The sequence below is a fragment of the Vipera berus genome (assembly GCF_964194415.1).
Source record: "Vipera berus genome assembly, chromosome: 2".
NCBI lineage: Eukaryota > Metazoa > Chordata > Lepidosauria > Squamata > Viperidae > Vipera > Vipera berus.
Genome location: NC_138203.1, coordinates 281,245,814 through 281,261,908, shown reverse-complemented (window position 1 = coordinate 281,261,908; position 16,095 = coordinate 281,245,814). Strand labels below are relative to the sequence as shown.

The 16,095-nt window shown below is 40.3% G+C and overlaps 1 protein-coding gene across 1 annotated transcript in view; it reads right to left on the bottom strand.

Annotated features, from left to right (window-relative positions):
• Positions 1-548: 548 nt before the first annotated feature.
• LOC308663027 (vomeronasal type-2 receptor 26-like) overlaps positions 549-16,095 on the bottom strand; it is a gene marked incomplete at its 3' end in the record, with an annotated part of 43,615 nt that continues 28,068 nt past the window's right edge. Inside the window, exon 6 of the mRNA XM_081319170.1 lies at positions 549-584. Within this exon, the coding sequence (XP_081175296.1) occupies positions 549-584 (36 nt within the window). The remainder of the gene's footprint in view (positions 585-16,095) is intronic.

Here is a 16,095-nt window from a genome sequence, read left to right as displayed (position 1 = left end):
TCCAAAGGAATAGAACAGTTTATTTTCACCATTCAAGAGATCAACAAGAATATCCAGATCCTGTGCAATCTCACACTTGGCTACAATATCCATGACAACTATTTGAACACACTTGGCACTTCAGAAGCCTTGCTGGACATGCTCTCTGTTGGAAAAGCTAATGTTCCCAACTACAGCTGTGGAAGGAAAGAGAAACTTTTGGCTCTTCTTGATGCAGCTGACAGGGACTTCTCCATCCTGATGTCAACATTAGTAGGCCCCTACAAAGTCCCACAGGTTTGTATGTGTGCTTTTCTATACAGTAAAGACAAGATGTTCCAAAAAGCAGGAGCAATGGCAGAGAACATTCTTCTCCTGGGCCCAGCCAACCAGAATTCCCTGACTAATGGGTTCTGCAGCATGGCTCCTCTGCTGGCACAGATGGGGCTGTTCAATTCCTTTGGGGGGAGATGGTTCCTCAAACTTTTGAGTTTGAGTAATCAACCACACAGTGTGTAGTCCTGAGTGGAATCACATCTACATGGAAGGAAGAATGCAGTGATTTTGTCTTATGCCCAGTATTCTTCCACATCTTCACAAATGATCTAGATGAGGGGAAAGAAGGGGAACCCATCAAATTTGCCAATGATTTGTTGCTCAGTGCTGAAATGAGAGCTTCTTGTTGCTTTCTGACATTTCATTACCCAATCTAGGTAAGTTAATCAGTGTTAGTAAGGAGTGGGGTATGCTCACAATTTTAGATTCCAATGACTTGTCCTGTAAGTGCTGGTGGATATGGTCTTGGAGGTTTTTTAATTGGGCTGTTTACTGTTAGCTTGTTTGGCAGTTTCTTGATTGGCTATTGTTCACTTCTTGATTGTTGGTCAGATGTTAATCAATATCAATTAACCAACATCATGTTAATTAACATCAATTAACATCATTCCTTATTGGTGCAAAAAGAAAGCTATGGAAACTACAGAAATGTGTCTGCTAAGAAAAGACAAAATTTCTTGGCTTATACAGCTGACAAATTGGCTTATACAGCTGACAAATTGTATGAGGAACTATGAAGAAGAGTAAAAAGATGGCTGTACAAAGAATCTGAAATATAGAAGCAGAGAAAGATGCAACAATCTTCAAAAACTAAATATAATATGGCTCTTGTTGGAACCATATACTTCAGTTAACATCTTCACATGTGAGTCTAACTGCATTAAATTGTAGGGTGATGGAGAAATATGATTTGCATTTTGATTGTTATTCTTTACTTAATTTTTTTCTCATCTTCCACTTTTATATAAAGTCTTCTTAAATTTTGTGTTTAATATTTTAAACAATGGCTAATCGGCAAACTGTTCTAAGAAGTTTATTAAAACAAAGTTTAATTTATGAAAAACTCATATTTTGCACTTGATCTGACCCTAAATATAACACAGCGTTCTTCATTGCTTTTCCAGATCAGTCACAGAATTGTTTCAGAGACTCTGAGTGATAAAAGTAAATTCCCTTTTTTCCACCGGATGCTCCCCAAAGAAGGGTTTCAGTATTCAGCAATTGTCCAACTGCTTCTCCATTTCAGATGGACCTTGATTGGTCTCCTTGCTCCAGACACAGAGGAGGGAGAGAATTTCCTGAGGATTTTTCCTCCTTTGCTTGTCAGGAATGGAATTTGTGTTGTTATATCACAACAGTTCTCAATGCCTAGATATCCAGCACCCTTCCAGGATTCCAGCTCTCAGTGGAAACAAGTCAATGTCTTTGTTCACTTCACAGAACATATTATCATTTCAAGCACATTTCATATTTTTCATTTAACACTTGACACTTTGTCAGGACCCATTGGAGAGAAAATCTGGATCACCACAACTTTGGGAAACTATATAATAACCCATCTTGGATATCACAAATACATCCATAGTATTTGGAGCTTTGAATTTATGCAAAAAACAAGTCCAAAATATGGTGCTTTCGAACCCTTTTCCATTATAGACCCCCAGTATGAAGAGAAGAATTTTCTGTGTTCTTTTTCAAAGCAGTTTTTTTCTGTCAAAGGCCGGAAAAGATGCACCCAAAAAACTCCAGTGGAGACAGAAGAGGACTTGAACGGGTTGTTTGTTGTAAACAGTGACTCTGTTTACATTATCTTTATGACTCTGGCCCACGTCATGAAGGCTGCATATTCATCCAGATCCTGGAGGAGAAGGAAGGAGGCCCAAGAGATACTGGAGGCTCCAAGGCTGCAGCCATGGCAGGTATGGGGTCCCAACAAGGATCCAACAAACTAAATTCCTCTGGAGAAGGAATCCATTAGAGAAAGAGGGGAATCATATCAAATCTCCTTGTGGTACAAAAGGCCAACAGATTTTGCCAATCTAGTTGCTTGAGGGATAATTTACCAAGGAGCTGCTATCAGATATATCTTGATATTAAACACTTCTAATTTTAAAAGGATAATTGAACTTTTAACAATATTCCTGTTTGTAGGCTTGGTGATTAGCTATTGAACAGGGGTGTCAAACTTGCAACATCACATGATGTGATGCATCATGACTTTTTTTCCATTGCCGGCAATGGGGTGGATGTGGTTTCGCTATGATGCATCTGGCCTGTGGGCCGGCAGTTTGACACCCCTGCTATAGAATTTTAGTTTTATACATTTGGAGGAGACCCTGAGAACAACTGATGGCAACTTTCAGCTATTTACTCCTGCAGAAATAGAGCTTCGTCCTTGGAACAGAGGACCATTTCATGTACAATGAGTAAAACTTAGCTCAGAGCTTTATACAAAATGCTCCTTTGTTGTTTACTACATGTCAACCTATCTGACTTCTGACACAAGATCACACTTTCACACTTGGTTGATTAAATTTCCCCTTTTTGGTATAGGACAAGGGTAGGCAACCTTGGCTCTTTTATGACTTGTGGACTTCAACTCCCAGAATTCCTGAGCCAGCCATGCTGGCTCAGGAATTCTGGGAGTTGAAGTCCACGAGTCATAAAAGAGCCAAGGTTGCCTACCCCTGGTATAGGATTACATTTGTTGTATTTAGTACAAGATAGGGGGGGAAAACTTTCTAATCTTATTATTCTGAGGAATTTCTTGCTGCATGTAATCAGTTTTACAAGGAAGGTGGCAAAGAGAGGCACATAGACAGGTAGGTGGGTAATCTAATCAGCTCTAACTTTTGGTGCCTTGTGTCTGCATAACTTGATCACTTCCTGGCTGACTTGGTGTTGAAAAATTATTTGAACCCTTTTCTTATGAATACATTATTGCTTTTCCTCCTCCTCTAGGATTTAAAAGGGACTTTCCCTGTTTGAAGGATTCCTTTATTTTATATTCTTTATCATTTTATATTCTTAAGCTATTATCAAGCTATCATAGCCTAAACCTCCTCTCTACAAAAATCCCAGTTAAATATTCTCTGACTGGTAGTTGCTCAGTCTCTGCATTAAGACAACCAGTGAAGGGGAGGCTGAACCTCTCTGGTTCACTTGCTAAGCAGTAAAACTGCTCCTCTTCTTAAGATAATTTTCTTTTATTTCAGCCAGAATATCATCACTGAGTTAATTTTACCATGCTTCACACTCTGATATAAGTTCTGTGTAACATCTTTCAGTTTTGGGAAGAGTGCCATATCCTTCCCTTCTCCAGTTAAGACACTCTGATAGAAAAGATGCTCCCAGACTCCTGAATTTCAGCTCCTGTAGATCCACATGGATCTTTTCCTTCTGGTCTTTTTCTAAGGGCTAAAATCAGCACCTTTGACTTCTTCCTTGACTTCCTTGCCCTTCCCTAAAGCCGATCCAGGTTTTCTGAAATGTCTTCTCCAAGCATGGCGCTTGCAAGGAGAGCTGATTCTTGAGTTCGGGTCTCCCCAAACTAAATGTTCAAATTCTGAGATTCTCATGGATGCATTTGCTTTGTACCTCTATCAGGAAATCACTTTTTGTACCGTATTTTCCGGCGTATAAGACAACTGGGCGTATAAGACGACCCCCCAACTTTTGAGATGATTTTCATGGGTTAAAAAGTCATCTTATATGCCAGAAAATACGGTAGGTACAAACTTGATATTTTTAGAAAAAGATCAAATTAGCTTTATCTAAGAATTGGTACAAATCTTAGACAAATAATACTTTAGCAACTCTACTGTTAATGACAATACAGAAAAATAGATGACCAAAGACAAATTGTTATTTATAACTACCTAGTTTCATGATAAAGATTAAAAAGATTAAAAAATATTTGAGTTTTTATCCAGTTAATTATCATACTATCCAGCTATTAGTTAACTTGGTTTCTAATCATCACATAACTAAATCATTTGCTAGTACAGGTGGTCATTGACTTATGACCACAACTGAGCCCAAAATTTCTGTTGCTAAGTGAGACAATTGTTAAGAGAATTTTGCCCCATTTTATGACCTCTAATGCCACAGTTGCCAAGCGAATCACTGCAGTTGTTAAGATAGTAACAGGGTTGTTAAGTGAGTCTACAGTAGCTTCCCCATTGACTTTGCTTGTCAGAAGATCACAAAAGGGGATCTCAGAAGCCTGGGACACTACAACCGTCATACATATGAACCAGTTGCCCAGCATCCAAATTTTAATCATGTGACCATGGGGATGCTGTAAGTGTGAAACTCTGTCATAAGTCACTTTTTTCAGTGATGTTGTAATTTTGAATGGTCACTAAATGAACTGTTGTAAGTGGAGGACTACCTGTGTTTTGCTGAAATCAGGTTACATCACCAACATTCCCATCAGCTATTAAGGAACTGTAATGATATATGAGAATAACTTTGAGGAAAAGGAGAAGATTACCTGCCCAGGGAGTGATCAGATAAAATGGGGGATCCTGCAGCTACCTAACAGCCAGCAAAAGAAACTCAGAAAGGTTTCTCCCCTAAATTTTCAGGCTGAAAAAGTGAATTGGTGGGAGATTTGTACCTTGAGACTTGCAGGATTCTCTTAGTAGCACTCCAGTAAAGTAGAATTAGCTCCTGTGGTCATATTTTCTGTTTGGTCTACCTGGGAGAAGATTAACTTGGGAACTTTCATCTTTAAAAAATCCATGCTTTTAGGTAATCAACCTTTATTTTCGAGGGGTTTATGAAGAATCCCTTTTTTGCTGTTGTTCAATTTATTTGATACCTGCTGTAGAATGTTCCCTATAATTGATCAAATGTGTCTACTATGTTTTCTCAATACATATTTCTTCAATATAGGATTGATGAATCTTGCTGAATCTTTCTTGTTCACTTATGAACTTAGTGGTAACACTTATTGTCCTAATTAAGCATGTTTGCACATTTTTTTAAAAAAAGAAAAACTGTAGAAGAAAGAGTCATGCATGAAATTACCAGGTGGGATAACAAACCAAGATTTCTGCTTTTGAAATTCCTGAATGTCTCTATTGTAGTTCCATCCCTTTCTGGAGAAGAATGAGTTCTACAATCTTTCCTGCTGGAATCTTTACCCGGACCATAATGGAGAAGTAACTGCAGATGTGGACATTGAGTGCTTGGTGATTTCGCCCGAGGGGGATTTGATCAAAAGGAAAGTGGGGAGTATTGAAAGACAGAGAGTTATTATTAACCAGATTGCTCTTTCATGGCTAAATCTGCTGAACAAGGTGGGTAAAATATTGCTGTGTTTTCTCTTTTTTCTAAAGATTATGACCCATTTCAAGTGGGTAAACTCTAGTCACCATGGTGGATGATCCTCACTGAGAGTTGATTGTACAGAAGAGAAAACTTAATTTTTTGTTAGATTGCTTGTGGGGACTTCAATACTATTCACAAAACTGTCTTTCAGATGCCATGATAAGGAATATTCTTTTAAACTGATTCGGTCATGTCCAATATTGGATGTTGCATGATTATCCTTTAGGATGGAGACCATGGATCAAGTTGTTGAGAAATATTCAAATGCTGGCATTTGTGCTGCTAATAGACTCAGGTTCTTTTAACCAGTGTCTGCATTAAGGTTTGGACTGAATTAGATGATATATAGTCATGACTGGTTAGAGGTCCTGTTGGTCCATGTGAGAAATAAACCTCACCTTGTTCAAATTGGGGATTGTCTCCCTTGAAAGGTCACTGATGTTCTATAATTTTTATAAGCAACCCAAACATGGCCAGAGTAATCCATGTTTCTCTTTCACCCTATTGGGATGAACCATATGCCTTCTGCTCCCCAGAACAATGTCCAAAGATTTAGGTTCACATGAAATCATAAAGGCTATTTTCGATGTGAGATAATTCCCTGCCTTGAAAACTGAAGAACTAAAACAAGAGTTTGATCCAAAGAAAAGCCCTTCCTTGTTTTGGAAATTACAAGGGAGAATTTGAAAGGAAATACTACTTAGTTTTGGGCTTTGGCTTGTAAGAGGGCACTTCATCTGAAAAACCTGGAATGCATTTTTTTATCTTTATTATTAGCCCTCTGATCAAAAAGGAGAATCCAAATTTAACTAATAAGAAATGTAGGTTTGTCTTCATATGCAAGTTGGTGTCCCCTATTTTTTTTCAGTAAAAAAAAAACAGATACAGAGATGGACACAAGTCTTCTACTCTTGTCCCACTTGCTGAATATGAGATGGTGGCAGAGTTACCCTTTTTGAGGGACAGGTTCTCATGACCTCTCCTGCATCTCAACTCACCCCAGTTCTAGAAACTAGGCATTCAGTTTTAGCCTTAGTTGAGAGCCATATGAATTGAATAAAGAAACACACAAATACAGAAAGCCCTGATTTTTAAGGATTTTGTTTCCTTTCTATCAGAATTGGGGGACAGCAGTTTTGCAATGTTTTATATACTCCAGAAGAATCCTATCCAAAATCCTACTGGTCTGAAGATTATTTCTTCATTACAGTTTTATTTTAATAAATCTAATATAATAAAAATTTACCTTTTACAATAATTTATTTTCCAAAATTTAATGTAAGATCATCATACTGTACTTTAAAATCATAGTTATGTGACAAATGGACAAATGCATGTCAATGAGGCTAGGAGGAGGGACCAAACTGGTTGTCACTTAAGGCTTAAATCTTTTCAATTCCACCCCTCCAGACTTTCTTAAGTAGAAAAAAATCATTTATTTCAATGTTAGATGCCAAAAGCAAAGGAGAGTGAGTAAATGAACAATCCGCCAATATTTATCTCTCCTGACTCTGTTTGGAATGAGTCAATGAGTTCATATTTATCTAAGTGATGCCCAGGAACTATTTGCCTAATGTTAATGTCTGAATCCATTTTCATGCATGCTTAGTCCCAATCTATTTTCTTTTGAATTCCTTGTTCGTTTGTTTTTTGCTTAGTCTCTGCCTCAGTCCCAATGTGTGGAAAGTTGTCATCCTGGATTCGTCAAGCGGAAGCGAGAAGGAGAGTCAATTTGCTGCTACGACTGCATTCCTTGTCCGGAGGGGACCATCTCCACTCAGGAAGGTGGGCGACATCAGGGAAAAGGGCAGGCCTTGTGGAAGTGGATTCAGCTGAAACACGGTCACGAAAGTACAAGTGAAAAGACAGATTGAAGCTCAACTGATTTTTGTTGTTTCTGCCAGCAGTTTGGCAGTTTGATTCTCACCATCTCATGGTTGACTCAGCCTTCCATCCTTCTGAGGTTGGTAAAATGAGGACCCAGATTGTTGGGGGAAACAGGCTGACTCTGGAAACCAGTTAGAGAGGGCTGTAAAGTACTGTGAAGTGTTTTATAAGTCTAAGCGCTATTGCTCTCACTATTATCTTCAAATTGCACAATTTCTTATCTAGAGGGGGGAATAGCAAAAAAAAAAAAACCTTGACCAAGGGCCTAGGAAGAGATAGGAGGGTGTTGCAGATTGGACAAGCTTGTCTACTGCCAGGGAAAAAAAAAATCTCTTCTGCTTTTTAGTTTGGATTTCAGATTATTTGCTGAACATTTTTTCTAACTACCGTAATTAGATTTCAAAAGATAGGCATCCAGAGTCAAGTATATTAAGAAATTCCATCTGGCAGGATCAAGGAAATGTGCCTAGAAAGATTAATTGATTCATTATCTACCTCTAATAATGTAGGTTCTGCAAATTACACAAGAAATCAGGACTTCTTCCAATTTAATAAACTCTAAAATATAGCTTCTTTTTTTTTTTAGAAAACAGCTTCTTCTTTCTTTCTAGAGAGATTTTAAGCAATGCTTCTCGAAAAATGCTGCTGGTAACAATTGTTGTCCCAAGAAGGTATTTATTGAAAGGTAAAAGTACAGAATATTTTTTAAAAAAATATTTTTTTTTGCTTACTCAGATACAGAAAAATGCACCAAGTGTCCAGATGAAAAATACCCAAATGAGGACAGAATCCACTGTATCCCCAAAGTTATATCCTTCCTTTCTTATGAAGAACATCTGGGAATCATCCTGGTCTCTTTTGCCCTATTCTTGTTCTTAGCCACAGGTCTTGTTTTAATCATATTCATTAAATATCGTGACACACCCATTGTCAAAGCCAACAATCGGGATCTCTCCTACATCTTCTTGGTCTCCCTACTGCTTTGCTTCTTGTCTCCTTTTCTCTTCATTGGTCAACCAAGCAAAGCCACCTGCCTTCTCCGACAAACAATTTTCAGCATCATCTTCTCCATTGCCATTTCTTCTCTCTTGGCAAAAACCATCACAGTGGTGCTGGCTTTCCTGGCCACAAAACCAGGAAACACAGTGAAGAGATGGTTGGGGAAGAGCTTGGCCAACTCCATCATCCTTTCATGTTCTGCTGTCCAAATTCTCATCTGCTCCATTTGGCTTGGAGTGTCTCCCCCATTCCCTGACTCTGACTTTCACTCCCAGCCTGGAGAGATTATCCTGCAATGCAATGAAGGCTCTATTTTTATGTTCTACCTCACCCTCAGCTACATGGGCTTCCTGGCTGCCATCTGCTTCACAGTGGCTTTCCTGGCCAGGAATCTCCCTGGTGCCTTCAATGAAGCCAAGCTGATCACATTCAGCATGCTGGTCTTCTGCAATGTCTGGGTCTCCTTCCTGCCCACCTACCTGAGCACCAAAGGGAAATACATGGTGGCTGTTCAGGTCTTCTCCATCTTGGCCTCCACTGCTGGTCTCCTGGGTTGTGTCTTCATTCCCAAGTGTTACATTATTATTCTGAGGCCAGACCTGAACACAAAGGAGCATCTTACATACAGACATAATGTATAAATGTGAGTTTGAGGAATTTCCACTCTCAACATATTCCAACAGTCCAAGCATATAAATTGTTTCAAGATGTCCCTCATACATGAGGTTGGCCGATGGTTTTGAGCTGAAATAATCAAAGAGCAGTTGGAAGATTGTGTTCCCCATCCTTATCCAGTATAATTGCAAGATGCTCTCTTTTAAGCAGTTGAATTAGCATGTTTATCTTGTGCCCTTAGTGTATCTGAAGCCCTAAATGCCACAGCCAAATATCTGGAACATGTGCAATAGGAATGTTGTTGATATGCCAGAAATATTTTTGGATAATTTTGGTTGTCTTAATATTGTTGGTTGTCTCAAAGTTCCATTATTTTAATTTTATCATATATTATCAGCAATTGGGGTTTTTTCATGATTGTACTCAAAATCTCAGCATCATCAGGAAAAGGAGAATGAAGAGATACATTCCAAACAAATTAGGAGTATATTAAACTGGATTATCCGACTGGTCAAATTGTGTAGAAATAAAATAAGAGGGGAGTTGAAATACAGGCATATAAGAATTTTACCAAATAATTCCTATTTGAGTGTCCCATAAATGTGGTATAGGGCAGGGAGGAGGGATTGGGCATAAATACTGTACTCATTACTAAATTGCACTAATTCATCCATTTTATCCTTCTGATGGTGGACACTCCAGATTTATTTGGGTCATGAATAACAGAATAACAGAGTTGGAAGTGACCTTGGAGGTCTTCTAGTCCAGACATGTCAAACACAAGGCTCGGGGGCTGGATCCGGCCCACAAAGTGTTTTCATGTGGCCCGTGAAGCCATCCTTGAAAGAGCCTTGGTGGAGCAGTGGGCTAATGCCTCCTTAAGTAACACCAGCTGCCTGCAATTAGTGCAGGTTCGCGTCCCACCAGGCTCAAGGTTGACTCAGCCTTCCATCCTCCCGAGGTAGGTAAAATGAGGACCCAGATTGTTGGGGGCAATTAAGCTGACTTTGTAATAATAATTTAATTTGGGGTTCTTTTTAATTGAGTACAGGGTCAATTTAATATTTTTTAATTTGGTTCTTAATTTTTGTATTTTGGATTTTTAATTCCCTGTAAACCGCCCTGAGTCCTCAGGGAATAGGGCGGTATATAAATATAACTAAATAAATAAATAAATAAATAATGCCGCTTGGGGTGTGTGTGAAAGCCCTAATAAGCAGGCATATACATAGAATGAAGGCTACTGCTAAGCTTGTAAGCCGCCCTGAGTCTTTGGAGAAGGGCGGGATATAAATGGAATTAAAATAAAATAAAAAAAATCCTGGAAACAGTGAGGGAATGGCCCCCACTGCCTTGGCCCTGGCCCAGAGACCCTCCTTCAGCCAGAGACCCTCAGATCTGTCCCACTCCTGCCCAGGCCCCCATAGGCACCCTTGATGCGAACGATGTAGCCATGCCCACCCAGTAGGCCACGCCCACCCTGGTCATACCCACCCAGCGCCCTGATGGCAACTGCAATGCTGATGCGGCCCACAATGAAATTGAGTTTGACACCTCTGTTCTAGTCCAACCCCCTGTTCAGGCAGGAGACCCTATACCATTTCAGAAAAATGGTTGTCCAGTCTCTTTTTAGAAATCTCCAGTGTTGGAGCACCCACAACTTCTGGAAGCAGGTTGTTCCACTGATTAATTGTTCTAACTGTCAGGAAGTTTCTCCTTAGTTCTAGGTTTCTTCTCTCTTTGGTCAGTTTCCATCCATTGCTTCTTGTCCTTCCTTCAGGTGCTTTGGAAAACAGCTTGACTCCCTCTTCTTTGTTTCAGCCCCTGAGATATTGGAACACTTCTATCATGTCACCTCTCATCCTTCTCTTCATTAAACTTGTTGTTGTTGTTGTTAGCTGCGAAGTCGTGTCCGACCCATCGCGACCCTATGGACAACATTCCTCCAGGCCTTCCTGTCCTCTACCATCTTCTGGAGTCCATTTAAGCTCACGCCTACTGCTTCAGTGACTCCATCCAGCCACCTCATTCTCTGTCGTCCCCTTCTTCTATTGCCCTCGATCTTCCCCAGCATTAGGCTCTTCTCCAGGGAGTCCTTCCTTCTCATTAGGTGGCCAAAGTACTTGAGTTTTAGCTTCAGGATCTGGCCTTCTAACGAGCAGTCAGGATTGATCTCCTCTAGGACTGACCGGTTTGATCGCCTTGCAGTCCAAGGAACTCGCAGGAGTCTTCTCCAGCACCACAGTTCAAAGGCCTCAATTCTTTGGCGCTCAGCCTTTCTTATGGTCCAACTTTCACTGCCATACATTGCAACTGGGAAGACCATAGCCTTGACTATACGCACTTTTGTTGACAGGGTGATGTCTCTGCTTTTTAGTGTGCTGTCTAGATTTGCCATGGCTTTCCTCCCCAGGAGCAAGCGTCTTTTAATTTCTTGGCTACAGTCCCCATCTGCAGTGATCTTGGAGCCCAGGAAAATAAAATCTGTCACTACCTCCATTTCTTCCCCATCTATTTGCCAGGAATTGAGAGGGCCAGATGCCATGATCTTGGTTTTCTTAATGTTAAGTTTCAACCCAAGTTTTGCACTCTCCTTCTTCACCTGCAACAAGAGGCTCTTTAGTTCTTCTTCACTTTCTGCCATTAGAGTGGTATCATCTGCGTATCTTAGGTTGTTGATATTTCTTCCGGCAATCTTAATTCCAACTTTTGATTCATCTAGCCCTGCCTTTCTCATGATGTGCTCTGCATATAAGTTAAATAGGCAGGGCGACAGTATACAGCCTTGCCGGACTCCTTTCCCAATTTTGAACCAATCAGTGGTTCCGTGTCCAGTTCTCACTGTTGCTTCTTGACCCGCATATAGGTTTCTCAAGAGACAAATAAGATGGTCTGGTACTCCCATCTCTTTAAGAACTTGCCACAGTTTGTTATGATCCACACAATCAAAGGCTTTAGCATAGTCAATGAAGCAGAAGTAGATGTTTTTCTGGAACTCCCTAGCTTTCTCCATGATCCAGCGTATGTTGGCAATTTGATCTCTAGTTCCTCTGCCTCTTCGAAATCCTGCCTGCACTTCTGGTAGTTCTCGATCCACATACTGCTGAAGTCTAGCTTGTAGGATTTTAAGCATGACTTTACTGGCATGAGAAATGAGTGCAATGGTGCGATAGTTTGAACATTCTTTGGCACTGCCTTTCTTTGGAATTGGAATGTAAACTGATCTTTTCCAATCCTGTGGCCATTGTTGAGTTTTCCAAATTTGCTGGCAAATTGAGTGTAGCACTTTTACTGCATCGTCTTTTAAGATTTTGAATAGCTCAGCTGGAATACTGTCACCTCCACTAGCTTTGTTGTTGCTCAGCTTTTCTAAGGCCCACTTCACTTCACATTCTAGGATGTCTGGCTCGAGGTCAGTGACCACCTCATTGTGATTATCAGGGACGTTAAGCTCATTCTTGTATAGTTCTTCTGTGTAATTTTGCCACCTCTTCTTAATCTCTTCTGCCTCTGTTAGGTCCCTGCCATTTTGGTCCTTTATCATGCCCATTTTTGCATTAAACGTTCCCTTCATTTCTCCAATTTTCTTGAAAAGATCTCTGGTCCTCCCTATTCTATTGTTTTCTTCTATTTCTTTGCACTGTTCATTTAAGAAGGCATTCTTATCTCTTCTAGCTATTCTCTGGAATTCTGCATTCAATTGGGTGTATCTTTCTTTTTCTCCCTTGCCTTTTGCTTCCCTCCTTTCCTCAGCTATTTGCAAAGCTTCCTCAGACAGCCATTTTGCTTTCTTGCATTTCTTTTTCTTTGGGATGGTTTTGGTTGCTACCTGTTGTACAATGTCACGAACCTCTGTCCATAGTTCTTCAGGCACTCTGTCTATCAGATCTAATTCCTTAAATCTATTTGTCACCTCTACTGTATATTCAACAGGGATATGATTTAATTCATACCTGACTGGCCTAGTGCTTTTCCCTACTTTCTTCAGTTTAAGCCTAAACTTTGCAAGGAGAAGCTCATGGTCTGAGCCACAGTCAGCTCCTGGTCTTGTTTTTACTGACTGTATAGAGCTTCTCCATCTTTGGCTGCAGAGCATATAGTCAATCTGATTTCTGTGTTGACCATCTGGTGATGTCCATGTGTAGAGCCGTCTCTTGGGTTGTTGGAAAAGAGTGTTTGCTATGACCATCGTATTCTCTTGACAGAATTCTATCAGCCTGTGCCCTGCTTCATTTTGCACTCCAAGGCCAAACTTGCCTGTTATTCCGGTTATCTTTTGGCTTCCTACTTTAGCATTCCAATCCCCCATGATGATAAGAACATCATTTTTTGGTGTTAGTTCTATAAGGTGCTGTAGTGCTTCATAGAACTGGTCAATTTCATCCTCTTCAGCACTGGTGGTTGGGGCATAGACTTGGACTACTGTGATATTGAATGGTTTGCCTTGGATTCGAACTGAGATCATTCTGCCATTTTGAGGATTGTATCCCAGTATTGCTTTTCCTACTCTTTTATTGACTATGAAGGCTACTCCATTTCTTCTGAAGGATTCTTGCCCACAGTAGTATACCTGATGGTCATCTGAATTAAATTCACCCATTCCTGTCCATTTTAGTTCGCTGATACCTAAGATGTCGATGTTCAGTCTTGTCATCTCTTGTTTGACCACGTCCAGTTTTCCTTGATTCATGGATCTTACATTCCAGGTTCCTATGGAGAAAAAATCTTTACAGCATCGGACTTTCCTTTCACCACCAGACACATCCACAGCTGAGCGTCCTTTCGGCTTTGGCCCAGTCGCTTCATTCTTTCTGGCGCTACTAGTACTAGCCCTCTGCTCTTCCCCAGTAGCATATTGAACGCCTTCCGACCTGAGGGGCTCATCTTCCAGCGTCATATCGTTTTGCCTTTTGGTACTGTCCATAGGGTTTTCATGGCAAAGATACTGGAGTGGTTTGCCATTTCCTTCTCCAGTGGATCACGTTTTGTCAGAACTCTCTGCTATGACCTGTCCGTCTTGGGTGGCCCTGCACGGCATAGCTCATAGCTTCATTGAATTACGCAAGCCCCTTCGCCACGACAAGGCAGTAATCCATGAAGGGGCTTCATTAAACTAGACATACCCAATTCAACCAAACATTCTTTATATGTTTTAGCCACCAGTCCCCTAATCATCTTTGTTGTTCTTCTCTGCACTCTTTCCAGAGTCTCAACATCTTTTTACATCATGGTGACCAAAACTGGATGCAGTATTCCAAGCATGGTCTTACTTCACACAAAGTGACTCTTGGTGACATATAATTAAAGCAATAATTAAAAATTAAAACAATGAGAAATAAATGCTGAGAAAGCAAGAGAGAGGAATGCATCAAGATGCTGCTTACTATGCAACTATCACACAGGGCCCTGTTTCCTGGGGATCCCCAAGGATATTGACAGAATCACATTTTAACAGATTTCTAGAAGGCCTGACAGTTTGGAGATATTCTCACTTACAGGGTAGTTAATGATTTTTTTTTTCCCTGGAGGGGGCTGTACAACCTGGTCTGAAGTAGACAGTTATACACTTCCTTCTAAAAAGGCTCTCCATGGATCCAACTATGTTAGACAACTTTTACCTTGTGTCCAGTATTTTTAGAGCAATTTATTGAGAGCATGGTTTGGGGTCAATCATTAGTAACTGAGTTTAAATACTCTTGGGAGAAACATATGTCCATCATGTCAGAAATTTAAAAATTAAAATAAACAAACTAACTAACTAACTCAAAGTAAGGTCAGTGCAAGATAACAATCTGGTAGATTACCTCAGGGAAGGGAGGTTGTGGCACCAGATATTTCTTATTTTAATTTTATTTTCTTGTTCTTGTTTTTATACTTGTATATACTGGGGATTTTTTTTCTGGAGTGTAAGTATATACAATTTACTGAGGCTTTCCCATCTCTCAATATCACATTTCATCCAAAGGTTTTCTTGAAATTTGAAAGACCATAAAAGAAATATTTCTTTCTTTTGTCAGATACTGAAAAGTGCACTACGTGTCCAGATGATCAATACCCAACCAAGAACTGAGTCCAATGTATCCCAATAAAGATAACCTTCCTGTCCACAGACAAACATCTCACCATCAACTTCATCTCCTTTGCCCTACTCTTGTTCCTAAATACAGGGTTCATTATAATCATATTCCTTCAATACTTAGAAACCCCCATTGTCAGAGCCAACAACCATGACCTCTCCTTTATCCTCCTGGTCACCCTCCTGCTTTGTTTTTTGTCTACCTTTCTCTTCATTGGCCAACAAAGGAAAGCTTTCTCTGACAAACAGTTTTCAGCATTGTCTTCTCAATAGCTATGTCTTCTGTGTTGGCCAAAACTATCATGGTGGTGCTGGCCTTCCTGGACTTAAAACCAGGGAAAAGGATGAAAAAATGATTGGGGAAGAGCTTGGCCAATTCCATCATCCTGTCTTGTTCTGGTGTCCAAATTTTCATCTGTGTCATGTGGCTGAGTTTTTCTCCTCCATTCCCTCACTCTGATCTATACTCTGAGCCTGGGGAGATCATCCTTCAGTGCAATGAAGGCTCTGTTGCCATGTTTTATGTTGTCCTTTGCTAAATGGATTTCCTAGCTGCCATTTGTTTCATAGTAGCTTTCCTGGCCAGGAACCTACCTGGGGCTTTCAATGAAGCCAAGCTGATCACTTTCAGCATGCTGGTTTTCTGCAGCATCTGGGTCTCCTTCCTGCCCACCTACCTGAGCACAAAAAGAAAGTCTGTGGTGGCCGTGCAGGTCTTCTCTAACTTGGCCTCTGATGCTGGGCTCTTGGGTTGCATCTTTTCCCCCAAGTGCTTCGTTATCATACTTAGACCAGATCTAAACACAAAGGAACATCTAATGATAAAAGTAGGGACCTGATAATGAAATTGTTTCTTACGTTCATAA